This window comes from Cucurbita pepo, chromosome 17 (assembly GCF_057944985.1).
Source record: "Cucurbita pepo subsp. pepo isolate OVF chromosome 17, ASM5794498v1, whole genome shotgun sequence".
Classification (NCBI taxonomy): domain Eukaryota; kingdom Viridiplantae; phylum Streptophyta; class Magnoliopsida; order Cucurbitales; family Cucurbitaceae; genus Cucurbita; species Cucurbita pepo.
In genome coordinates this window covers 11,828,130-11,853,432 of record NC_141814.1, presented here as the reverse complement: position 1 = coordinate 11,853,432, position 25,303 = coordinate 11,828,130, and the positions used below count along the sequence as shown (strand labels likewise).

The 25,303-nt window shown below is 35.9% G+C and overlaps 3 protein-coding genes and 1 non-coding gene across 4 annotated transcripts; all 4 read left to right on the top strand.

The window, feature by feature from the left end:
* The first annotated feature begins 1,010 nt into the window (after positions 1–1,010).
* Positions 1,011–8,326, top strand: APG3 (Peptide chain release factor 1). The gene is made up of 15 exons (XM_023658293.2): positions 1,011–1,221; positions 1,446–1,502; positions 2,395–2,475; positions 2,622–2,679; positions 2,775–2,878; positions 3,387–3,438; positions 3,636–3,685; positions 4,056–4,121; positions 4,207–4,371; positions 4,937–5,009; positions 5,120–5,252; positions 5,951–6,008; positions 6,888–6,935; positions 7,778–7,861; positions 7,946–8,326. The coding sequence occupies exons 1-15, from the start codon at positions 1,072–1,074 to the stop codon at positions 8,015–8,017; spliced, it is 1,251 nt and encodes a 416-aa protein (XP_023514061.1). The 5' UTR covers positions 1,011–1,071; the 3' UTR covers positions 8,018–8,326.
* Positions 8,327–10,134: 1,808 nt separating this feature from the next.
* Positions 10,135–15,617, top strand: LOC111778456 (catalytics). The gene is made up of 15 exons (XM_023658292.2): positions 10,135–10,529; positions 11,070–11,142; positions 11,228–11,249; positions 11,345–11,423; positions 11,571–11,603; positions 11,881–12,029; positions 12,245–12,401; positions 12,518–12,758; positions 13,026–13,267; positions 13,454–13,717; positions 13,823–13,933; positions 14,418–14,642; positions 14,732–14,935; positions 15,034–15,210; positions 15,283–15,617. The coding sequence occupies exons 1-15, from the start codon at positions 10,158–10,160 to the stop codon at positions 15,475–15,477; spliced, it is 2,544 nt and encodes an 847-aa protein (XP_023514060.2). The 5' UTR covers positions 10,135–10,157; the 3' UTR covers positions 15,478–15,617.
* Positions 14,159–14,251, top strand: LOC111779429 (U6atac minor spliceosomal RNA). Its single transcript, XR_002812695.2, has one exon. It is a non-coding gene; the product is annotated as a U6atac minor spliceosomal RNA (small nuclear RNA).
* A 1,371-nt stretch (positions 15,618–16,988) lies between the features above and the next one.
* PEX6 (peroxin 6) lies at positions 16,989–24,612 on the top strand. Its single transcript, XM_023659228.2, has 16 exons — positions 16,989–17,439; positions 17,773–18,402; positions 18,493–18,736; positions 18,972–19,113; positions 19,720–19,903; positions 20,078–20,260; positions 21,142–21,423; positions 21,641–21,712; positions 21,934–22,020; positions 22,106–22,228; positions 22,352–22,462; positions 22,551–22,589; positions 22,694–22,815; positions 22,886–23,030; positions 23,287–23,364; positions 24,287–24,612. The coding sequence occupies exons 1-16, from the start codon at positions 17,158–17,160 to the stop codon at positions 24,374–24,376; spliced, it is 2,814 nt and encodes a 937-aa protein (XP_023514996.2). The 5' UTR covers positions 16,989–17,157; the 3' UTR covers positions 24,377–24,612.
* The last annotated feature ends 691 nt before the right edge of the window (positions 24,613–25,303 follow it).

Here is a 25,303-nt window from a genome sequence, read left to right as displayed (position 1 = left end):
ACAAATTTTGAAAAACATAAAACAAAATATTTATTATCACAATTTTTTATTTATTATTATCATTATTTTTTATTTTGGAGTTGGACATTGGAATTATGAAAGTAGAAGAGCCAAAGTTGGCAGGCAAAATAATAGTCTAGAAAAAAAAAATTATATTATTTTTCTTATTTTATAATTTATAATAAATAAATAAAAACATAGGAGCCCACTTTTTTATGCACACTTTCCATCATGCCCTATTTTTTTTTTTTTTTTTAATAATAATTTTTCTCTCTATTACAATTTTTTTTTTCAAATTCGGGTGGAAAACGACAAGAAAGGCGAGAAAAGGCTACACTCTCGAGTGATGCTTGCCACACCAATTCCGATGCTAAAAGAAAGAAACGTGGTAACAAACTCGAGTCTAGAGGATGAAATTTGAGTCGAACCCATTATCAACTCGGGTCTCTCGTACTCGATTTAAAGACGAGGTTTCAAAATTTAATAGTATATCGGGAAAACCAAACATTCAAATCCAGTGTGTAATCTCGATGTAGCGAAAAATAACAATCTTGAAGTTGAGAAGTGAGTTAATCGAGAATTTATTTTTAATTTCATAAAATTAAAAAAACTAAATAATATATAAAACATAATTAAAATAGAAAAACAATGTTATTGGTAATGATATTAAAATTAAGGGTTCTTAACACGTTTTAATATCGTAAAATATTTAGTTATTAATTTAAATATTCTTTACCTAATACTCGAACAAATTTTTTCTTTTTACTCTAATATAGTTTAAATTTTACATTTTTTAAAAATAAAATTGAATATTAAAAAATTATAATAAATTTATAATTTTTTAAATTATAAATTTATTATAATTTATATTAAAAATTATGATGGAAGTATTTGGAATTTAACAAATTGCTTGATAGTTTGGATACAAAAGACTCTTATCCGGACGTGGGATACGGTATCCAATGTACCAAACAGTGCTTCTAGTTCACCCTGCCAAACACCACACAACCACTTCACCACTTTATCTTTATCTTCTCGCTTCCGTTTCTGTTGAGAATCTCAGTAGCAGCGATGAATTTTTTCTCTCCGACCACCGCAACTCGGACGATTCCGGGATGTTTTCTTTTTCCGCCACGATATGGTGACTTCTCGAGAAGATGTTCCCTGGATCTTAAACGTTCTGCACCTCCGTTTAGAGCTTCAACTCTCGTTTGCATGGCGGTTCGTACATTTCCGACCGATAAATGTAGATAGATTTCCGGACGTTTTGTCTTCGAGAAGGAACATGTCGTCTTATTGTTTGGATTGGTTTTAATTGAATTTCAGTTTCTTTATGTTTCGAGTTCACTATGTTTTCTTTCGCTGAAGTTATTGGAGATGAATTCGTGGTAAAACTGGTCTGGCTGAGGTTTATGGCAAGTGATGTTTGTATTTTATTATTTCAGGAACCTTATTTGATCACGAAGCTGGAATCAGCCGAGAATACGTGGAAAGAGTTATCGGTACTCACTGATTTATGGTTCAATAGCATTTTAATTTGTTTTGTGGAGGTGCTTGTATCCATCAATTTTTTAGCGTGGTTATAATTGGAACAAAAATTTGGCATGCTTTTTAGCTTAGAAATTTATAGTTTAAAATGCCAATAAGTCTTAACTTCTGGTTCAATGTTGTTATAGTTTGACTACAACGATAATTGAACTTAGTTTTCTTCCGAGTGAAAATCCAGGGAAGGGGAAATTAGCTAAGATATGTCTTGGAAAAGTTCAGAGCTCTTAGAATTATCATGCTCCATTATATTATGAATTTTCGTTTCATGAAGATATCAGGAAACGTAATTTGCAGTTAAAATGAAACCGTGGCTACAGTGAACTCTGTATATTGTTTCTGCATGACTTTAATTCTGCTGCGAACCTTTAAATTTTAAAATAAGTACATTAAGTGCCCAACGATTCCACTTAGTTACTTACTTTTAGAGTACTAACAACAAAAGAAGAGGCGGAAGAACGTCCTCACTAGAGACCTTGTCTATGCGCCTGGTATTGTGATACTCATAAGGCAAAAAATGAAGAAATGTATTTTGGATTTGACTATAGCCTATAATGAAAAACTAATAATTCCTTGCTTTCCCACTACACTTGGGATTTGAATTGAAATTTTTTAGCTATCACAAGTATTTTTTTTAACCACCGCTTTTCTCCTGAAAAATTTGTAAAACTAGTGAAATGTTTATGAATAAAATCTAGGTGTGTTAACTGCAATCAAGTTTCTTCCCCTCATTCTGTAGTCCACGTTTGGAATTTGCATTTACATTCTGAGTGCTACAATTATGCTTTACATTTGGTTATAGTTTTATTATTATTCCCCACCAGAATCTTAGTTGGTATATTTATTTAGGTCAAGCTGGCTGATCCAGATATTGTCTCGAACCCCACAGAGTATCAAAAACTTGCCCAATCAATGTCAGAGCTCGACGAGGTATAGCACAACCATTTGCCTCTGATATTGTGATTTATAGGAACAGTTAGAAGAACCTTCCCCTTTTTTTCCCTTCAGATTGTTTCTTTTCAAAACTGACATTACACTATTCCTATTGGTTGGTTGGTGTGGGATGGCTGGGACAGGTGGTATCAACTTTCAGAAGATTCAAGGAATGTGAGAAGCAGTTGCAGGAGGCAAAAGGTTGACTGATAAGTACTTCAAAAAAAATTATGACTTAATTTTTTTTTTTTTGAATTTGTCTTATTTTCTTCTTCTTTGTCATGATTATCTGTCAGCTTTAGCAAAAGAAAGTGGGAATGACGAGGATATGGCAGAGATGATTGCTTTAGAAATCAGTTCTTTATCCAGTCAACTCAAAGACATTGAGGAGAAGCTTAAGGTGCTTTTGATTCATAAACTTGATCATTACATGTGTGTATATTTTGGATAGGAGTCAAACTTTTATTAATGTTAATGTGTGTATAAATCTCTTTATCGATGTCATTTTGTTTCCCTGTTTGGAGTGGGGTGGAGGTCCTTGATTTTCAATCCTTCACAGTTTGTGGTTCAGAATTTTCATATTCTGCTTTTTAATGAGCATCCGTTCAGACAGATGTCTAAACGCACTCTATTTTGTTTCTTTAGCAATTTTCATCAGTTTTTGTTATTTTCTCTTCTTTTGTAAGTTGGTAGAATTATTTAATTTCTGAAACAAATAGGTAGTGGCATTGTAGCTTGGTTCTTTACTAATTGTCAGATTTTTACAAGCAAATACTGTGCTTTCTTATCATTTGTGTGGTTTGATTGTTTTCTTTTTTTGGGGACTTTAGTTATTTCCTGGTATTCTACAAGTTGCATCTTATGTTTCTCTGAATCTGAAGACATTATGTCACAATTTTCTTTATCAGGTGATGTTGCTTCCATCTGATCCTCTTGATGCAAGAAATATTATGCTTGAAGGTCAGCTTCCTCAGTTTCCAATTTTATGCCATCTGAATATGACAAATTTTAAAGTCCATTTTCCGGTGGTTGCATAGATTCATTGTGCAAAAATGATGTACTTATTGGACAATTAGAATTCTGTAAAAGTAAACTGCTTACACTTGTGCGTTTTGTTTATTCTGATTAAAAATTGTAATGTTCTTCTTGCCATGCAGTCCGAGCAGGCACGGGTGGTGATGAAGCTGGAATCTGGGCTGGTGATCTTGTAGGTACATGCTTCTTTTATCCTTCAAGTACTACGGAAAATTGAGCACATATTCTTTTTTTGGTTGCCCTTACAATAGCCGAACATGAGAAATATTGGTTATAATAGAAAATCGCTTGATATCTTTGTAAGAAATGCTATGTCAAATAAACATATTATTTGAAGTGATCTATGCTTTAATATTCCCCTTTCTAACCTTTTAGGTCTTTTAAGTGTATTGAAAAAGTATAGATAGGCTTAGTGAACTTCCATGTTCTGAAGTTTCTTTCATATACATTCTTTCATTGCTTTGATTTTAGACCTCCTTTATCCTTTGTATAGATCTGTGTTACCATTTCTTCTCCTCTCATCTTTTCCATTTTTGTAACAGGTCCGTATGTATCAGAAATACAGTGAGCGGAATTCTTGGAAATTTTCCCCTATTTCAAGTTCTGAGGTATGTGTTTCTAAACCTCCCAGAAGAAGTAAACATTCTAGTGCTTTCTGTATGTCTAAAAGAACTTATACTGTTCACCTTTCAGGCTGAAAAAGGTGGATTCAAAACTTATGTGTTGGAAATCAAAGGAAATCGTGTCTACAGTAAATTAAAATATGAGTCTGGTGTTCACCGGGTTCAACGTGTTCCTCAAACAGAAACACAGGGCCGTGTGCATACTTCCACTGCTACAGTAGCCATCATGCCAGAGGTAAACAATTTCCTGAATTTTCTGTTGAATGTTGATTAATTTTGTCTGATTCTTGTAAAAAAAGTATTGCATGCCCCAATCAGACTAATGTCAAGAATAACATTACGTGAGTTTGTTAATTTCCTCTTTGACAGTTGACTGATGTTAATTCGTGTAGTTTCTTTCTTGTTCCCCTTCCCTTAATAGGTTCCTGATCTATTTCTTGTACTCCGTTATTATCTGGATAGTCTTTCAATACTTTTAGCTCTTGACAATTATAACGTGGAAAAGTTGTACCACTGCTTTAAAATCCCTAGACGGTGAATTAATGTGGGATCACTAATCATGGTTTTCTGTCATATCTCACCAGTGCCTTAACATGAAGACCTGAGCAGATAACTGTAGATTTATCCTTCATATTTATTTAGTTGATGTTGATAGTGTCCATTCTGTTTCTTTGTAGGAGTAGTTATGATTTAGATATGATAACTTCTCTAGACTTGACTATCTTGTCCTCTGCATTCACATCTTGATCAGCTATATACTTTCTCTTGATTGGTTGAGCTTGTTTCATTCTTGCAACTAGGCAGATGAAGTTGAGGTAGTGATTGATCCAAAAGACATTGAACTAACAACTACAAGATCTGGGGGTGCAGGAGGTATAAATCTACTTTATTGATTCAAATATTACTTTGGCAAGCTCTCTGTATCTGTTCTCATAAACCAAGAAATGGTGGAATAACCTTTTTTTTTTCCAATGATTATGCAGGGCAGAATGTGAACAAGGTGGAGACAGCAATTGATCTTTTTCACAAGCCAACAGGAATTCGCATTTTTTGCACTGAAGAAAGGACTCAACTTCAGAACAAGCATCGAGCTTTTCAATTGCTGCGAGCCAAACTGTGAGCATCCATTACACCATAAACGTTTGCCATTTTATCATATACTTTATGTGCACTTCATGACCATTTCTAGGTTTTTCTCAAATAATTGAAGAATCTTTATTGTCATTGCTATATTCCGAAGGAATTTGGCTGGTCATTGGTATGGGGCAATAAAAATAAAATAAAATAAAATAAAATAACCGAGATTGAACAGTTGGGAGTTTGGTTCTGCACAACCCTTATGATCAACCGAGGCATCAAAGAAATTTTAATTTTCTTTTTCTTTCTCTCACGCACAGCCTCCACCACCCATTGTTCACACCCAACCCCGGCCAGCCCCTTCCCCAACCTTTGTCCACGCTTGCCCTTGTATGTTCTGGCTTAGCCTCTCGCTTCCTATTTGCCATCCCCCTCCAATCCAATCTGGTCGTTGGTCAGTTCTTTCGTCCAAAGAAAGCAAAAAAGTTAGTTTCTTATTCCCTGCCCCAACTGACAATCAGCTCAAGGGTACCTCTACCCTGATCTACACTGACTTTGGTTTCTTAACCCTCCTATTCAATCTCTCGGCATTAATTTTTCAAAAAGAAAATGATGTTTTTCTAATATATATTGACTTGCCTTTCATAGTGGACAGGGTGATAATTTTGCTGGTTTCAACATCGTGTAAATTCATGAATTTAATACCCCTTCCCCTTCCCCCTTCTTTTCCTTTTCAGTTATGAGATCAAAGTGAGGGAACAGCAGGAGAGGATCAGGAATCAACGAAAATTACAGGTAAATATTAGTTTTCTCCTTCTTTCTATTCTCGTTATCATTTATCCATGTTTAGCAAAGAACACCTTTTTGTGCATTTGGTTTTTTGGGTGTCCATGTACTTTTTCATTTTCTCTTAATGAAGGTTTGATTCTTTATTAGAAAAAATCAGACAATAGTTTCTGAAGTTATTCCAGTCAGTTTTTCACTATATTTTATAAACTTGCCTAGGAAACGAAGAGCTGTTACCTTCCGTTTTTTTCAAGCACTTCCTAGTCTAGAGTAATTTCTAAGTGAGCATACAATTTCATTGGCTACATTATTGCAAAAGGAAATGTCCAATATGCAATAAAATTTCAATGGAATATCAAAAACTAAAAATCTTTTGGACTCCACAAACCCATACCCAGAGGTCTTAGGTGCACAAATACGACTGTTTTAGAGCACAATAATTATATTTTAGGAATCTTTTATCAATCTTTTTCTTCTTTCTGCTGTGATAAGAAACTACTTCATAATGTTGCTAAATCATTATTTTACAATATTCTACGTGTGTAAGTCTAAATCTGAAAGCAAGTAGTTGTCACATTAATGCAAGGCAATTGTACAAGCAGACGCCAGCCGAATATTCTCATAAAAGCAATCGAGTATAAGCTGTTCTTCAATTTCAGTGTTCTTATTTTCTTGTTGTCCTCTTTTCTGTCTCCTCACAGACATTTTCAAAATTGGTTGTCAATTTTTTAATGATGAAACTTCATGCAAATCACTGCTAGGGGTTGTTGCGACTTGAATTTGTTAAACAAAATTGAATACCTGATTATAACTTCTCAATGTAATTTTATTAGGCAATCAAATTGTTTTCATTGGTGTATTCCCTCGTTCTAAAAGGTTCTGTTGCAGGTTGGTACAGGTGCCCGTGCTGAGAAAATACGGACTTACAATTACAAGGTATGATATTAGTTAAATTTCTGGCTTGAAACTGATGAAAAAAGAAATACAGCTACTGTCATAAAGCAAGCTATCCATATGGTACCACAAGGTGTTGAAGACCAAGAAATGGTTCAAAAAGATAAATTAGTGCATGTAGACACAGAGAAATGACCTTGAATACCAATTTCACACTAGAACTGTAAAAAAAAAACAGTTACTTGATTACAAGTAGATTGTATTTAGAGTTCTTTATAAGTATTTTCCAGTAATTAAAATCTGGAAGCACTTTCGATCTTAGTAATTTTTCTATTCTAAAAATATTTCTTTCAAGGAAATGTAATCATTCAAAAAAAGAAAGAACACAAACAATGAAGGATTAACTTGTTATGAACATTTATAACATTTTATAAAAGGAACTATCATAAGTTGGCCTTGTGGACAAGAGAATAATGAAGGATTTATAGGGAACAAGTCCATTCCATTGTGGTTACCTAGACTTAATATCCTATATAAGTATCTTGAGAGCCAAATGTAGTAGGGTCAGATAGTTGTTCCATGAGATTAGTCAAGTAGTCGAGGTGCTAGCAAGCATGCTTGGATCATCATTGATATAATAAAGAACAATAAAATAAAATAAAAACGAAAAAAGGACCAAACCAAAGGGGTTTGAAAAACTGATCATGTCACAAACTCACAAATTGACACGATAACCATGTATACTCCCTCAGTAATGAAACTATCATTTCCAGTGTGTAGTTCAAGGTGGAAATGAAGCAACTTAGCATAATTCATAGAAATTGATCCTAATAGACTGATTTTTTCCATAGAATTCACTAACTTTTGGATTTTCCTCATATTAGGATAACAGGGTGACTGACCACAGGTTGAAAATGAACTTCGAGCTCACATCCTTTATTGATGGTGATATAGAGAACGCAGTTCAGGTAATATTCTCGCTCATCTTTTTACCTTCTGAACTCTCATTGAAAGCAAAAAATTCATATCCTCCATTTTCTTTTTCAATCAAGGCATGCGTTTCCATGGAACAAAAAGAACTCATGGAAGAATTGGTTCAATCTACCGGGGCTCCAACCACTTGAATTTCCATCATTTCCTGCCAATAGTTTGGGCCCTCATAACACGTATTTCTTTGAGAACCGTATGAACTGCTATGAGGTTAGGTAAAAATCATTCACCATTATTCATAATTTTTCTGCACTTGGGCCTGCTATATGTATGATTGATATACACATACTGAGATTATACCATTTAGAGTTGGGTTTTTGGCGTCAGTAGTCTGAAAATAGAGGGAGAAAAAGAAGAAATTAACCCATCCCATCCCCGCTTGAACTAGATTGTGATGTTGATGCGACTTTACGAAATTAATTACATATTTTTCCTTTATTGTATGGTTTACGAACTATTATTTCGATGAATTTTCCATTGTCTTGGTTGGTTTGGGGATTCTTGTAGTCTGACATGCAGTTTTGTTGATCTTTGACTGACTTGGTCCAGTTGGGTTGATCATGTTATGAAAATGGTGAAAGTTGCTTGTTGAAGTTAGAGGTGTTAGACGAACACGACTCTCTCCACAATGGTATGATATTGTCCATTTTGAGCATAAGCTCTCATGGCTTTGCTTTGAGCTTCCCCAAAAGGTCTCATGTCAATGAAGAGAGTATTTTTTATTATAAACCTATGATCATTCTCTAAATTAGCCGATGTGAGATTTTCATTATCAACGAGAAGTCAGACATGCCCTTACCACATTTGATAGCATCTTCACCACATTTGATAGCATCTTCAGATGTGGGCAATGCATCTTCAATTGTTTTATCAAAGTGGGGTTCAAATGAAATATTGGATTGGAAATTAAGATAAATTACAAATTTAGTTCTCAACATGGTGTCTTATTGGGTCTAAAAGGTCTATAAATTTGATTACCATCGTTCCCAATTGAAGCTTGAAAGATCGATTTCCCGTGTTGCTTATTTATTCGACTATGATTTAATTAGCACATTAAAATATTATTTCATTGGCTTTGCCTTGGTCGATAAATAATTTGGAGGGGTATAGTCAAAAGTATTATAATTATTACTAATATTTTGAAATTGTTCAATGTCAATTTTGATACTAAAGAAACGTGCCTGTGAACGCTATACTCGGGTAGTTTTTTTTTTCTAGAATATTACACAACAAGCACAAGTGTGAAAGAACTTATTGTTACTACGACAATGAGTCAAAGGGTAAAATATCATTTTTGTATTATTCTATTGTTACTACGACAATGAGTCAAAGGGTAAAATATCATTTTTGTATTATTCTATTTTAATCCAATCTTTTTAACTATCCAAAATTTACTGCATGTCTTTTTCATAAATTTAAAATTAACTATTAACTATATGGTTAGTTTGATGCTAAATTTATCAAATTTGATAAAATAATAATAATAATTTCAATTAAAAAAAACACTGCATATAAAAAAAAAATAATAATGGTAAAAATTAGGACGTACATAATAGTCCGATAATGGTAAGAATTAGGGGTGTACATGGTCTAGGTTGGGTAAGTTGGGAGTCCGATAATGGTAAGAATTAGGAGTGTACATGGTCTGGGTTGGGTAAGTTGGGAGTCCGATAATGGTAAGAATTAGGGGTGTACATGGTCCGGGTTGGGTAAGTTGGGGATTTTTTTTGACCCAACCCAAAAGTTGTTCGTTGGATTGGTAATCCAACCCGAACTTTTCACAACCCAACCCAACCCTCTATTTTCGGGTTGGGAATAGATAATAGTATTAATAAAAAAATAATAAAAATGAAACATGTATTTGCCTGGCATCAAACTCGGAGGTCAAACTAGTACTATCCTAGCAAACCCATTAATAAGAAAAAATTCTTAATATATTTTAGATATTTTTATTTGGCTCGAGTCAACCAGAAGGTTTTGCCCATGAACTCGAAACCGAACCAATTTAGTTTGGGTTCAGAAAAATAAACCCAACCCAACCCTTATAGTTCAGGTTGGATTGGTCCGGGTTGTGGTCGGGTTGAATGTACACCCCTAGTCAAAATTAAGAAATTAAAATAATCTTTTAATTAAAAATGATCTAATAATAATAATAATAATAATAATAAAAGGGTAGAATATATATTCTATTATTTATAAAAATTTATCTTAACGTAAAATTGGATGGAATTGAACACCCACTTCCATCTCTCAAAAACAGAATCCAACCAGCTCATGGCTTCTTTGCCTCGTCATGGCCTTCACTTCCACACACATGGCGCCCTCTCTTTAACCCACCCCTCTCCTTCCTTTCCATTTCCTCCTCCTCCTCAATTCCATTCCTCTATGCTCAGAAAACTTCCCCTCCGCCGCTTCCTCCGCCGCCGCTATCCCTCTGAATTCTCTCCAAATTCAACCCCAATTCCGTTCCCGCGCTTTCCCTTTCTTCTTTCCCATTCTCCATTCCGTTTCCGTGCACCCTTTCACGCCTGCAAGGTCCTCGCCATGGCTGCACAGTCCTCCGATGGCGGTTCTCACTCTCACAAGTACACCAATCTCCTTGCTGTTGAACACAGTCCTTATCTCTTGCAGCACGCCCATAACCCGGTAATTCCGCTTCTATGATCTCCGGTAACCCTTATTTTTACTTGTTTATGTACTCGGTGGCCTGAATTGATGATTGGTTGTGTCTTTACCGTCACGAGTACGATGGGAACGATTTGAACCTACCGCCCTTTAGGAGAGATGATGTAATAAACACTCAGCGGTGGATTTGAATGTTTGTTGCTCCCGATAATCATTCATTTTTTAAATTTAAGCTTATGAACACCTCTAGGTTTGTTATTACTGATTTCCCATGTTTTTGGAAATTTCTTAAGTGTGAAAATTCCTATGTATTTGAGTTTTATTTATATATCTTGTTTAGAATTAGATTGGAATTTTAATTTTTTTTCTTCACTTTTTGCGTTTTTACTAGCAAGATGAAACTATGGTAAAGAAACAATGAGAAAACATGGCTAATTTTCAAAATGAGTATCATACTGGGACTTGAAGTGTTGTAAACGGATGGATTGGTTTGAATTTTTGGGGGGAATTCGACGTTGGATTTGGTTAATTCGAATGACGGGTTTTGTCTTTGTTTTTCAGGTGAATTGGTATCCGTGGGGAGACGAAGCATTTGAGGAAGCCCGGAAGAGAAACGTGCCCATCTTCTTATCTAGTAAATATCAATCTCGCTTACAGATCAAAGTTGTTTTAGTTGATCCATGATGAGATTGATTCATTGTTCTTTTTTTCGTTTGAAGTTGGATACAGCACCTGCCATTGGTGAGGTCTTTTATTGATTTTGCAAGTGTTTGTATATGGTTTCTTCTACATGGTTCAACGTGTGAGTTACCGAGACTCGTGACTTATTCGATTAGGTGCCATGTCATGGAAGTTGAATCTTTTGAGAATGAAGAGGTAGCCAAACTGTTAAATGATTGGTTTATCAGTATCAAGGTCAGTTCAAATTAGTACCAGTTGGATGCTTCTTTCATAGTTTGAGTATCTGAAAAATGGGCTAATTACCTGTTTGCAAAATAGATTCAATCTTTAAAATCCCTCTCTGGTTCTGTTTTCTTATATATTGATATGTCGGTGGAGCAGGTTGATCGTGAGGAGCGGCCAGATGTTGATAAGGTATAAAGTGAGGATAAATTTAAAATGTATAGTGCAGAAGATGTATGTGCTATCTTAGAGGGTAGTTCTGTATCTCTTTGTTGGACTGTGAATGATGCTGCACTACTGAAACTTATTTTATCACTTTGTACAGCACGGCTCGGGAAAATTTACTTTTACCGGATGCATAGATCTTGTAGTTATGAACTTTATATCACGATATAATATATATTAACTTACTTTAAAGAAAATAATAGTTTTTCGATATGCTAAACTAAATAGATCTGTCCCATCTCAGGTGTATATGACATATGTTCAGGCTCTTTACAGTGGTGGGGGTTGGCCGCTCAGTGTCTTCCTTTCTCCTGATTTGAAACCTTTGATGGGTGGGACTTACTTTCCTCCCGATGATAAATACGGAAGACCTGGATTTAAGACTGTGCTTAGGTAAAGATGTCGTTAGACATGCTAAGCTCCTCTCTCCCCCCACAAACCTCCCTTCTCTCCCTGTTATGGTCTCTGGTTTCTTGATCATATTAGCTCAGAAATGTTTGGATTCTACTAAAAGGTCTGCTAGTCAGTTGCATTATAGTTTTGTATGTAAAACCTTTCGATTTTCAATTTTTTCCCCGAAGAGACCGTAGTATATTTTATGTTTTCAGGAAAGTGAAGGATGCATGGGATAATAAAAGGGATGTTCTTGTCAAGAGTGGAACTTATGCTATTGAGCAGCTTTCTGAGGCCTTGTCTGCGTCTGCAAGTTCGAATAAATTGCCAGAGGAACTTCCACAAAAGGCTCTACGATTGTGTGCCGAGCAAGTAAAGCTCTTATTGCCTTGAAATTTGGTCTTTGTTCAATTATGTCTATGAGCATTAATTTGAATATATATATATATATATATTTCGTTTCTGAACTTATTTGATGTTTATTTTAGCTTTCTCAAAGCTACGATCCAAATTTCGGTGGATTTGGTTCAGCTCCTAAATTTCCGAGACCAGTCGAGGTTCAACTTATGCTTTACTATACCAAAAAATTGGAAGAATCTGGGAAGTCGGTTGAAGCAGAAGAAAGCTTGAATATGGTCATTTTTGGTCTGCAATGTATGTCAAGAGGTGGTATTCATGACCATGTTGGAGGTGGATTTCACAGATATAGTGTCGATGAGCGCTGGCATGGTCAGTATCTGGTTCATGTGTTAATTAGCACTATGTCTTAACTTCATCATATAGGAAAATCTTGCATGTTTGTTGATTACTATACGCGAAATTTCATTTTAAATTGTTACAAAGACGGTTTTTATCATCAGAACATGAAGTGTGATTAAAGCATGCAAGGCAAATGTCGTTGCATTGTGTGGGGAAGAGGCGTAAATAAAGTTCTAATCGATCTCTATTTGTCCTACTTTGTAATGGTAAATGATAAATTCTATTTTCTCGGAACAGTTCCGCACTTTGAGAAGATGCTTTACGATCAAGGACAGATTGCAAATGTTTATCTAGATGCTTTTTCCATAACCAAGGATGTCTCTTATTCATGTGTATCTCGGGATGTTCTTGATTATCTGAGGAGAGACATGATTGGACCCGAAGGCGAAATATATTCTGCGGAGGATGCTGATAGTACTGAATCCGAAGGAGCTACAAGAAAAAAAGAAGGGGCCTTCTACGTGTGGACAAGTAAAAAGGTTTGCATCATCCTTTTTTGGGCTTTACTACACCTCATTATATTTTGTATGTTAATTGTTCGTGAAGTGGAGAACGATACCTTTCATTCAGTGTTTTATAAGGATACCGTTTTATTGTACTTTTCAATTCCCATAGGACCCGTACCACCATTATGAACCCGCTTTCTTCTAAAATTGTTCTTTTAGGTCGATGACACACTCGGTGAGCATGCCGATTTCTTCAAGGAGCACTACTACATAAAGCCTTCAGGAAATTGTGATCTTTCCAGATTGAGTGATCCTCATGGTGAGTTTAAAGGAAAGAATGTTCTTATTGAGATGAAAAGTGTATCTGAGATTGCATCAAAACATGGGCTGCCTGTTCAAAAATATCTTGAGATTTTGGGGGAATGTAGGCAAAAGCTTTTTAGAGTAAGAGAGCATCGACCAAAGCCACATCTTGATGATAAGGTATACATTAACTCGATCAACTCGATCGTAACTGCTGAACCTCTATGCGTTCTCGTATGTTGTCCTTGTCATACAAAAAAATTCTAATGCATTGGTGTTTCTTAGGTAATTGTTTCATGGAATGGGCTTACAATCTCATCATTTGCAAGAGCCTCTAAAATTCTGAGGAACGAAAAGAACAGCACAAGATTCTACTTCCCAGTTGTTGGCTCCGATGTAAGATCGCTTTTATCTTCTTGTATAACTCCTTGTGAAGTGCAAGTAACTTCTCTAGGTAATACAGTTTCTAAGATCTATTTTAACAATGGTCGAGAAATTTGTGGGTTTCTGACATCGACAAATGTATTAGCAGCGTTTTATTTATTCATTTTTCCTAAAAATGTTTAGATTGAATCATTGTTTGTATTCTATAAGTGATGATGCATATTGTGCTTTGATGGTGTGTTCGATTAAAGGAGAGATGTTGGCATTTCCCTCGACAGGACCGGGAACGGCCTTCGTGCTTGCCTATTAACACATATGTCTAATTTTTGTGTTCATGAAACTCCTTGGAGTGTCAAGGATTGGCATAGTCTTGCATTTTGGAATTTATGCCTTAAACTTTTCATTAAATCAATAAAGCCAACCCGAAAAAGAGAGACAAAAGAAAGAGTGATTGATTCATTGGAGCTCATTTATTGGTTCCTCTCATTTTCTGCAGGCCAAAGAGTACTTCAAAGTTGCAGAAAAAGCTGCTCTTTTCATCAGGACAAAGCTTTACGATGAACAAACACGTCGGTTACAGCATAGTTTCAGGAACGGGCCATCCAAAGCACCTGGATTTCTTGACGACTACGCGTTTCTAATTGGAGGCTTGCTCGATCTCTATGAATATGGCGGTGGACTGAATTGGTTAATTTGGGCAATAGAACTTCAAGCCACCCAGGCAAGAAGCACTGCGCTTATTGCTTTGCTAAGTTAATTAGCTTTAGAGTTCTAGTATTATGTTAGAATCAATTTTGGATCTTTTTGTAGGATGAGCTGTTTCTTGATAGAGAGGGGGGAGGGTATTATAACACTGCCGGCGAAGACCCATCTATTCTCCTACGGGTGAAGGAAGATCACGACGGGGCTGAGCCATCTGGGAACTCGGTTTCGGCTATCAATCTTGTCAGGTTATCCTCACTGGTTTCTGGAAGTAAGTCCGATTATTACAGACAGAACGCCGAGCATCTTCTGGTCAGTCGACTGTTTCCTACGAATATTCCTCCTATTCAACCAACCCGGTGTCTGAGGTTTTGGATACTAATTAGCCGCTTTTTTCTTCGCAAATGCAGGCTGTTTTTGAGAAGCGATTAAAGGATACAGCAGTGGCTGTACCATTGATGTGTTGTGCAGCTGACATGTTTTCAGTTCCATCCAGAAAACACGTCGTCTTGGTCGGGCATAAAAACTCAGAGCAGTTCGAAACCATGGTTGCTGCAGCCCATGCCTCGTACGATCCCAATAGAACTGTGAGTACAGAATCTGCAATCGCCTCCTAGTTTCTATCCTGTCAACAGTTTGTAATCTAGTTTTAATGGCAGGTTATTCACATCGATACGACGGACGAGATGGAAATGCAATTTTGGGAAGAGAACAACAGGAATGTTGCTGCCATGGCGACGAACAACTTCGCTGCAGATAAGGTAGTGGGTTTGGTGTGCCAAAACTTTACATGTAAGGCCCCTGTAAGTGACCCTGAATCTCTGGAAGCCATGCTTGCACAGAAGCCTTCTTGATCATGTTCCTTTATGGGAAGCTAATGAATGAATATGTTTGTAATGTATAATTAGGTTGGAGGAAATCACCATGGTGGGTTCCAAAGTTTAAATGTTGAATATTTTTTCGGAAGACTATTATTCTCGTTCTTTGTTTTGCATCGAATTAAACCAAACCATATGCTTTACTGCTTGTGTGGGCCTCTGTCAATTCCTTTGAGTTTCATTCTTGCGAACGTACTCCCTATGTGGGATACTTGACGCGTTAGCTACAGCATTGCATGGGTCGATACGTACAGTGCCTAGTAACCATCGTTTATGGCTAGGACTACTGGGGTATCTAATCTCATTCGCTCCCTTAGCTTTTGTCTCAGTGTCAGTGTTGGCCTAGCAGAGTGCTTTCGTCGTTGGTGTTCTTTCCGATCTCTACGCATTTCACCGCTTTACCGAAAATTTCCTCTCTCCCTCCCGTACTCTAACTTGGTAGTTTCTACCGCCTGTCCAGGGTTGAGCCTTGGGATTTGACCGCGGACTTAAAAAGCCACCTACTGATGCTTTACGTCCAATCATTTCGGATAACGCTTGCATTCTGTGTATTACCGCTTTTGAAAACACTAATAATATTAATAATGTGTTTAAACTTTGAAAAGCTCTCCTAAATATGTTTCATTATAATGAGTATGAATTTATTAATTTATTATTTTTAGTATGAATTTATATGAATTTTGAGTATAAGTTTCATAATTAATATGAATTTCGAGTATAAGTTTCATTAACATGAATTCCGAGTATAGAATTGGTGTATACAAAATCAATATAGAATCAAATGATCATAATAATAATAATAAAATTTTAAAAAAATTGTTTAAATTGTGTTACTTCCCTTCATGTTACGTCGGGTGTCACAATCGCGTTTAACCGGGACGATTGTAAGCGCTCTCACCATAGAGTGAGTCAGCAACTAGAATCGTAGAGCTTTCGATCATTCACCATAGAGTGAGTCAGCAACTTGAAGTCGTATAGCCTTCGATCTAATGTCGTATACTCAAGTCTTTGGCCCTGCTTTAAAAAGAAGGTTTTAGAAAACGAGATCTGTTTTCTTCCTCATTTTATTCCACAGAGAAGCGAGAATTCAAAATTCTCTCCAAAAAGTCTTGTTTGTGGCCTTCTTTCTCTTCTGGGTAATCCTGAGAGTCAGGGGTCTTTTCTTATTTGGGCAATCACAGACAATTTGAGGTCCTCCTAATGAGTCGTGGATGTAACTGTTATTTGATTCCGACGGCCAAAGATATTCTCGCCTCCCCTGTTCGGGCTGGAGTTCTGTCGCAGAAAAAGATTCTATAAAGAGAGTTTGAAAGCAAGATTGAGAGAACGGAAGAGAGCAATTTTATAGGGCTATAAACGAAAAAGGCATCACACGACTTGACGATTAGTTGCATCGGTTCCGGTACCATTTTGAAGCATTTCAGTGTTTGGAATATGCTTACGTTAGCAAATAGGTAATCCTCAAAATAAACATAAATTTGCAGTGAATTTCACGGTTGATTCCACTTTCACATTGAATTTCGCGCTCTACCTGATAGAGTTCTCGCCCACTCTGTTTCCCGCATTTCGCAGCGAAGGATAACGACTCTGCCCATCCACCGCTGAATTTGAAGCTGAGTTCGAGTTGTTGGGTGGTTTTCTTGATTACGGGAATCAATGGTGGAGAGGAGGAGACCTCTGGTTCTGAATTCAACGAAGGCCCTCGTCAGCTCCGTGCTTAACTCCTCGCTGCTCGCTGAAAAACCCCCAGTCGCCGGAAAAGACAAGCTCTCCCTCGATTCTGAGTTCCCCGAGTTACAGTTGCAAACCGGAATTCTCCGATTCGATGAGCGTGGAGATGAAAATTCAGCTCGGAAGTCTTTTTCCTTCGACGACTCTACCGTGGTTGGGGTCTCCATGTCCGTTCTGAAAAGGCTGTACATAACTTCGGGCTCTTTGGTACGTCAACTGACTTAGCTCGTAAATTGAAGTATGTTTCGATTGTTTGTGGGACTGTGTTATGGGGTTTAATCAAATGAGCATATTCTACTTTTGATGTTCATTCATTCATGGATTTCCGTTGTCTTCTGGCTAGTTATGGACTCGTGTATTGAAATTGTACTTGTTTAGACTTTCATTTATTTGCAAACTTCTGCCATCATTTTGCTGTCTCTAGGCATAAAGATTTTCAAAGGAAATTCTCTTTTGTAGATGGTGGATTTTTTGTTTTGTTTTTGTTTTTGTTTAATACTTCGGAATCCAGCAGCGTTAACTTATTTTGTTGGTTTCAAGGTTCTTGTGAAGAATCTGGACTCTAATGCGCAGAGAGTTGCTCAGGCAATTGTTCTAGATCCCCCCAGCACCAGAGAATGCGCTTCAGACGTCAAACAATGTTCTCCTCGTCATGCTATGCTTGTTTTTCCTTCTTTTAGTTTCCCTCAAAAGGATCAACAACCTGTGGATTCTGGCACTGCCTATCTATCTCCCCTTCTGGCGTTCAATCTTGACTTCCATTTATCATGCTTAGGAAGCCTAGTGAACAAAGGACAAGAAACTTTAGCATCATATCTTCAAGCTAAAGTGGACGATTCGACACCCAGAGAAGGCATTGTTGGTTCTATTATAAAAGTAGGATTGAAACCTCTGGTTAAGTTGCCTAGATATGCCTCGCACTTGAGGGTTTCTTTTGTGAAAGTGCCAACATGTGGTATCCTTGAATCTCTAAATGGGAGATCATCGGTTGAAGCTGAAATTCGTCAGGAAGTAATCGATTCTGCGCTACAAAAATACTTTGAAGTAGAAAGGTATCTAACTAGAGGTGATATTTTCAGTGTTCAAGTAAATCAAAACTGCAAATCCACATTTTGCATTTCATGCAACAAAAGCACGGGGGATAGAAGTGACATTATCATCTATTTTAAGGTGGACATCTTTATATCATCTACAAGGCTTTGATATTCAAGGAATGTTATCATATGCAACCTTCTTACCACGTGGAAGTCGTATTTTCAGGTTGTGGCAATGGAGCCATCAGAAGAACCAGTTCTTCGTATAAGTCGCACTCAAACTGCTCTTGTGCTCGGAGGCAGTGTTTGTTCTGCCCTCCCTCCTGATCTATTGGTTGGTTTACCAAGAAGGCTTGCACCTGTACAGACAAACACAGTGAAGCTTTTGGCATCCATACTTACACCACCTCTTTGTCCATCGCCTCTTTCATCAAGATACAGAATTAGTGTTCTATTAAACGGCATGGCAGGTCTATTATCGATTATTAGAATGCTCAAACCTTTCTATCACCTTTTTTTTTTTTTTTTTTTTTTTTTTTTTTTTTGTTCTTTTCAAGGGTCAAGTAAATTTAAGCACTAGTGACTTACGTGTTATGACAAATCATAATTGAGCAGATTGAACTAAATATGAAGTATAAACCTTTGGTTATTTGATTTGATGTATTTCATGTCTGCTGCTTGACTCATCTTTTTTCACTGTTTCAGGGTGTGGAAAGAGGACTGTGATTAGGTATATTGCTCAAAGATTGGGTCTTCATGTAGTAGAGTTCAGCTGCCATGATTTCATGGCTTCGAGTGAAAAAAGAGCATCTGCTGCTTTAGCCCAAGCTTTTAAGATGGCTCAAAGGTGAAGCACTGAATATGTTACTGCACTTGCATATTGAAAATTACTAGTTTAGAAGTATAATCTTAAATGTGGTGTAACGGATTGACAATCTAAGTCAGGTGATGGATATGAATATGATTTAGTTGTTGCTGTTTAATGGTTCTTTAGACAGTGTCGTAATATATTGTATTACGTTTTTTTTTTCAGTGTACAAACAATTCATTTATTTAGTATTTAGCATTTTAGATTATAATACACAACCACTCACTAATTTTTTTTTTTGAAGAAAAACAGATTTATTATTGTTATTATTATTATTTTGAATAAGAAACAATAGTTATTGGTGAGATAAAATTATGAGGGGAAATGTCCTGCAAAACCAAGGAGTCAAAAGACTTTCCAATCATAGAATTAAGGTAGAATTAGATTAGGTGATCCTAAGAGGAAGCTGCAAATCAACAATTTTCTGGTGATCTTCCCGAGCCATTTCTTCTCCTTGGAAGAATCTATGATATTCCATATTGCCAAGCTCAGTTTGCCAGCGTAGTGATTATCTGTATTTTGTACAGTTACATTCTATAAAATACCCTGCATCTTCTTATTTCTCATGTGATTATATTTTATCAGATACTCACCAACAATACTTCTTCTCCGCCACTTTGACGTTTTTCGGAATTTGGGTTCTAATGAAGGTTCACCCAATGAGCAGCTAGGCATCCCCACTGAAGTTGCTTCAGTCATTAAGGAATTCACTGAGCCAGTTTCTGACGAGGAAGATGCTCGTAATCAAGGAGAACGAAACAATGATTTTGTAAGCAACTCTTCATTTGTACTATTGTTTCAAGATCTTGTTTTAGAAACATGCCGAATTCAAAGAACTGTCTCTTTTTCATCGACATTTTAATTTGCAGAACTACATTTTTAATTTCAATTTCCCTTTCCTTTCATGGAAGCTCACTATGATGCTTAAACGATACAATTTCAGGAGAAAAGTAAGGCATTCAGGCATCCAGTACTTTTAGTTGCTGCTGCCGAGAGTTGTGAAGGCTTACCAACTCCTATTAGGCGTTGCTTCAGTCATGAATTAAAAATGGGTCCTTTGACTGAAGAGCAGAGGATTGAAATTCTATCCCAGTGCCTGCAAGGCGCTCCCGAGCTTCTTCCTAGTGTATGAAAATAACCTTTTTCCATTATTATATTAATATTTCTCGAATTAATTGTGTATTAGTGTAGAAAAATGATCAGTTTCTGCCTTCATACTTTTACAAATTGGGAAGCATTAATGTGAAGTAATTTTCGTTGTATTGGCTATCCAACTAAGAATACAGTGAAATATGTTCTCGCATAGCAAAACCTGTTAGGGGTAGAGGGTTAAAAATGAGTGTGAAATTACATGCACAAAAATCATGCAAGATTTATGGTCCTCATGGCTAGTTCTACTTGATTTTCATCCTTTCAATTAGTTTGTTTAATAGACATTATAGCAAGTACTACTGTATTAGAACATGAGACTATTATCATTGACATGGCGATTGTTTCAACTTTTACAAACCTAACTAATTATTGAGTCCTTGTCCATTAAATATTGTATAATCTTCCAATAATTACTGAACTTAGTTAATAAGATATTGAAGCTTAAATGAAATATGATACCAATTTTCTTATTTCATTAATGAAATTTGCAAATTACTTGTTGAATAAATACTTTTACATCCAGTAGTACATATATATTTAAATTCAAGCAATGTGTTGGTAACTTGGCATGGCCTGTTGTTGTTTGACATGAATGGTTGATAATGTGTTTCAATGATTACTGAACCCCATTCATTAATTAGTGAAAATACTTCATTAACTCGTTAATTTTAGAAAACAATTATCTGATATTTGATATTTTGGTAAACTATGAAATTGACTGATTCTTATAAAACCCTCTATCTTCCATTATTTTTAATCCATTTTTCAAAATTTCCCTTTCCTAACATTATATTTGATTCATGATCCTTTCATATCGACCACTTATTTTAATTTGCCAGGTAATGGTTCTTGCAGACTAACGTGGAGGATTTCATAAAGGATGTTGCTGCACAGACAGCTGGCTTTATGCCGAGGGATCTTCATGCTTTGATAGCTGATGCTGGTGCAAACTTGTTAACCAAGGTCAAATCTCAGACTAATAAAGTTGAGGACGAGACATTAGAGAGTCGACTTCAATCACAAGTATTTACTGATAAATCCGGTGAAGAAAAGCCTCTTATAATGGACAAAGAAGATTTCATTTCCTCATTGGATCGGTCAAAAAAAAGAAATGCATCAGCATTGGGTGCTCCAAAGGTAAACTAATGGAGTTTGTTGCATCACACATTGGAGTACGGCTCGTTTCCCTGCCATTGGTTCCTGAACTAATATACGACTTGTTTGCCATTGGTTCCTGAATTAATAATCAATGTTCATGCCTTTTTCCTTCTCTTACGTAATTTATCACTGAGTGCAAAAAAAAAAAAAAAAAAAAAAAAAAAAAAAAAGTTATTGAGACATCATTATTCTACAGGTTCCAAATGTGAAATGGGAAGATGTTGGGGGACTTGAAGACGTGAAGAAATCAATTATGGACACAGTTCAGGTGGGACATTTGGTTTACAACTAATGCACCCTGCTATAATATGCATGTATATAGTATGTGGAACTTACTTCAGGCCAGGATAATTAAGCGGCTGAGAACTAATAACAGGATAATAATTGTGAATGATCACATGTGGCTATTGTACTGTGGATAATCAAACTATGCAGCGTGTCACCTCTGTCGTTTACTTGTTCTGATTTTTAATGATTGTATTCCCACAGTTACCTCTGTTGCACAAGGATTTATTCTCATCAGGTTTGCGAAAACGCTCTGGTGTCCTCTTGTATGGTCCTCCTGGGACTGGAAAGGTATGCGACGGTCTGTCAGTTGTAATAGTGATTTCATTGTTTTCCTTTTATTCCTGTTAAGATAACAAGTTACATGTTTCTTTAGACTCTTTTGGCCAAAGCTGTTGCTACTGAGTGTTCGTTAAACTTTCTGAGTGTCAAAGGACCTGAACTAATCAACATGTATATTGGAGAGTCAGAAAAAAACGTTAGAGACATTTTCCAGAAGGTTAGCTATTTTTCATATTTTTAAATATTTGGGGAGAAACTGAACTCTTTTCTGTTATATTGCTATTTAACTTCAGAGCATAATATCTCACTCAATTTTGTAATTTGGGCATATACCTTGCAGGCTAGGTCTGCACGTCCGTGTGTTATCTTTTTCGATGAACTTGATTCTCTTGCTCCTGCTCGAGGGGTATCTGGAGATTCTGGGGGTGTTATGGACAGAGTAGTTTCTCAGGTGATAAACTGATTATGTATTTGGAAGACAAACCTGCCTTTGATAGTTGAGGGTCTTTTAACATGGTACCATCTTTTGTAAATTGTAGATGCTTGCAGAAATCGATGGCCTTAACGATTCTAGCCAGGTACCTTATTCTAATTGATTTGTATTTCCATAATTTTGTTCTGTTTCAGTTCTCTTAATGAAAATTGTATATGAAAAGAATCTTTACTCGGATTTGTATCGTAGGACCTCTTTATCATTGGAGCAAGTAATAGGCCAGATCTGATTGACGCTGCACTTCTGCGTCCTGGTCGATTTGATAAGTTGCTATATGTTGGAGTGAACTCCGAAGCGTCTTACAGGGAACGGTTAGTTTGCATTCATGCATACAAGTAAACCCGGTCGACGTTCAATATTTAATTTGGTTACTTTTTCCAGAGTTCTTAAAGCACTCACTCGGAAATTTAAATTGCACGAGAACATATCTCTTCTGTCTGTTGCCAAAAAATGCCCTCCAAACTTCACCGGTGCGGATATGTATGCCTTATGTGCAGATGCTTGGTTCCATGCTGCAAAGCGCAAGGTCAGTCTTGTCAGTCGTGTGCTTTGTGCACACATCTTGCTTCGTACTCGATTTTAGATTACTTTTTAAATGGGGTCATTGTAGAAAAACACAGTTATTTTTGTCTATATAGAATAAGTCTGTGGTGCTTAGAGACTTAAATTGTTGAGGCTGTAAGTTGAGAAAATAAGACTCTTTATACTTCACGCCTGGTTCGTCATTGATTTATCTTTTGGAAGTTATGCTTATTATTATACTTTTTGTTGCTTCCTTCAAGGTTATAAGTTCAGATTCAAGTTCTTCTCTGGATGACCAAGACGATGCTGTTGTAGTTGAATATGATGATTTTGTGGAGGTACTTCCTTATGTTTCTTCACTTATCTGTAGACTACTTTTGTTCATCTGATCTGCAGAAAAGAAAAAGAATTGCATAAGATCGTCCCAATGAGTTTTTATTGGGAATGGGGAAGAAAGTTAAAGACACTTTTATGCACTTGAATTCTGTTAAAAGAATAGGTTACTGAAACCCAAGTTTGGATAATCAGCATATGGTTTATAGGTTCGTGATTCGTAGGAGTTAGTCTCGATATAAAAGATAGTTCTTAATGTAATTTTGATTTTGATGGCCTAGAGGACTAACAAATTCATAACATAGATTAAGTAAATGTGAGATCCCACATCAGTTGGAGAGGGAAACGAAGCATTCTTTATAAGAGCGTGGAAACCTCTCCCTAGGAGACACGTTTTAAAGTCCTTGAGGGAAGCCCGAAAGAGAAATCTAAAGAGAACAATATCTGCTAGCGATTAGCTTAGGCTGTTACAAATGGTCTTAGAGTCAGACACCGGGCGATGTGCCCAGTATGACGCTGGGCCTAGAAGGGGGGTGGACATTGGGTGTTGTGCCAGGAAGGATGTGGGGTCTTGAAGGGAAGTGGATTGTGAGATCCCACATCGATTAGAGAAGAACAAGTGCCTGCGATGACGTTGGGCCCTGAACTAAGTATTCTGGTGGGAAATATTTCCCTAGTAGACACGTTTTAAAAACTCTGAGAGGAAGTCCAAAAAGGACTATATCTACTAGCGGTAGACTTAAGCTGTTATAGTAAAAAACCTACCTATCGAACATGTTTAACTTTCTAATCAACCAAACATCTATCTTTTTTTAATTAGTCTTCTCTGTTCGAAAGAGATTATATGATCATCAAGTACCATTTGGGTTTGTATAAAAAATTTGTATGGCTCAAAATTTGATCTTAATGCCCTTTATATACTCACAGGTCTTGAAAGAACTCTCTCCCTCACTGTCAATGGCTGAGCTCAAAAAATACGAGCAGCTGCGAGATCAATTTGAAGGAGCTTCAAAATAAGGTATGAATTTAGTTATTGCTTCAAAATAAATTCTTATCCAATCATTGAAAATGAATCTGTTTCTTGTTCGTTCAATCTCCTTTGATTGGCCAATGATGAGTTGGATTCTTGCTGTGATAGGAGTGTTGGTGGGTTTTTTTTTTTTTTTTTTTTCATAAATATTAATATTATAATTTGTAATAATTAGTTGGAAAATAAGATTATTTAAAATCATATTTAAATTTTATTATAAAGATATACATGAATTGAAATACATATAATAAATCAATTAATATAAAGTTAAGATAAATTTGGAGTATTGAAATAACTTTAATGGTGATATACATAAAATCATATCTATATGTATTATTTGCTTTTAATTGCTTATCCATACGAAATTTGACTTCTACCAACAACTTTTATAAAAAATAAAAATTAAAAATAAAAAAAAAAAAGTAAAATTCTTAAATATCAAATCAAAAGGTTTCAATATTTATCCCAATATTTAAATAATAAAATTATCGTAAAAATAACTATAATACAAATTTTATTTATATATATATATATATATATATATAAATAATATATCCTTTTATCTGTATTTGTCACATGTTAAAAAAATGTCCTCATCCACGGAATATGCTGCTGGAAAGTTCCTGGTTAGACTGACACCTGTCGTTTAGCTCTAATTTTCCAGAAAATAACAATTTTGCCATTCAATTTTTTTTTTCTCACAAAAATTTAAAATTAATTAATTTTTCAGTTTCTAAATTTTTGTCAAACTTACCAACTGTAGTCTTCAACTTGTTTTTTTTTTCACAATTTCAAATTTCCAATCAAATTATTGTCTTATTAAATAAAATATATATTTGCAAATTTCATCAATATTAGTCAATTTATTGTTTAATTAAAAGCTTTATGTTAGTATTTTTTTTTTTATTTACTTA

What these genes read in the sequence shown, in the direction of transcription:
- APG3 (XM_023658293.2), top strand. Translation starts at nt 1,072, where the DNA reads ATGAATTTTTTCTCTCCGACCACCGCAACTCGGACGATTCCGGGATGT. An exon ending in GCAGTTGCAGGAGGCAAAAG is followed by an intron (nt 2,680 to 2,774) that starts GTTGACTGATAA and finishes ATTATCTGTCAG; the next exon opens with CTTTAGCAAAAGAAAGTGGG. An exon ending in ATATAGAGAACGCAGTTCAG is followed by an intron (nt 7,862 to 7,945) that starts GTAATATTCTCG and finishes TTTTCAATCAAG; the next exon opens with GCATGCGTTTCCATGGAACA.
- LOC111778456 (XM_023658292.2), top strand. Translation starts at nt 10,158, where the DNA reads ATGGCTTCTTTGCCTCGTCATGGCCTTCACTTCCACACACATGGCGCC. An exon ending in ATTGGTTTATCAGTATCAAG is followed by an intron (nt 11,424 to 11,570) that starts GTCAGTTCAAAT and finishes TCGGTGGAGCAG; the next exon opens with GTTGATCGTGAGGAGCGGCC. An exon ending in AGCCACATCTTGATGATAAG is followed by an intron (nt 13,718 to 13,822) that starts GTATACATTAAC and finishes GGTGTTTCTTAG; the next exon opens with GTAATTGTTTCATGGAATGG.
- PEX6 (XM_023659228.2), top strand. Translation starts at nt 17,158, where the DNA reads ATGGTGGAGAGGAGGAGACCTCTGGTTCTGAATTCAACGAAGGCCCTC. An exon ending in CAGCATTGGGTGCTCCAAAG is followed by an intron (nt 21,424 to 21,640) that starts GTAAACTAATGG and finishes ATTATTCTACAG; the next exon opens with GTTCCAAATGTGAAATGGGA. An exon ending in GAAGCGTCTTACAGGGAACG is followed by an intron (nt 22,816 to 22,885) that starts GTTAGTTTGCAT and finishes TACTTTTTCCAG; the next exon opens with AGTTCTTAAAGCACTCACTC.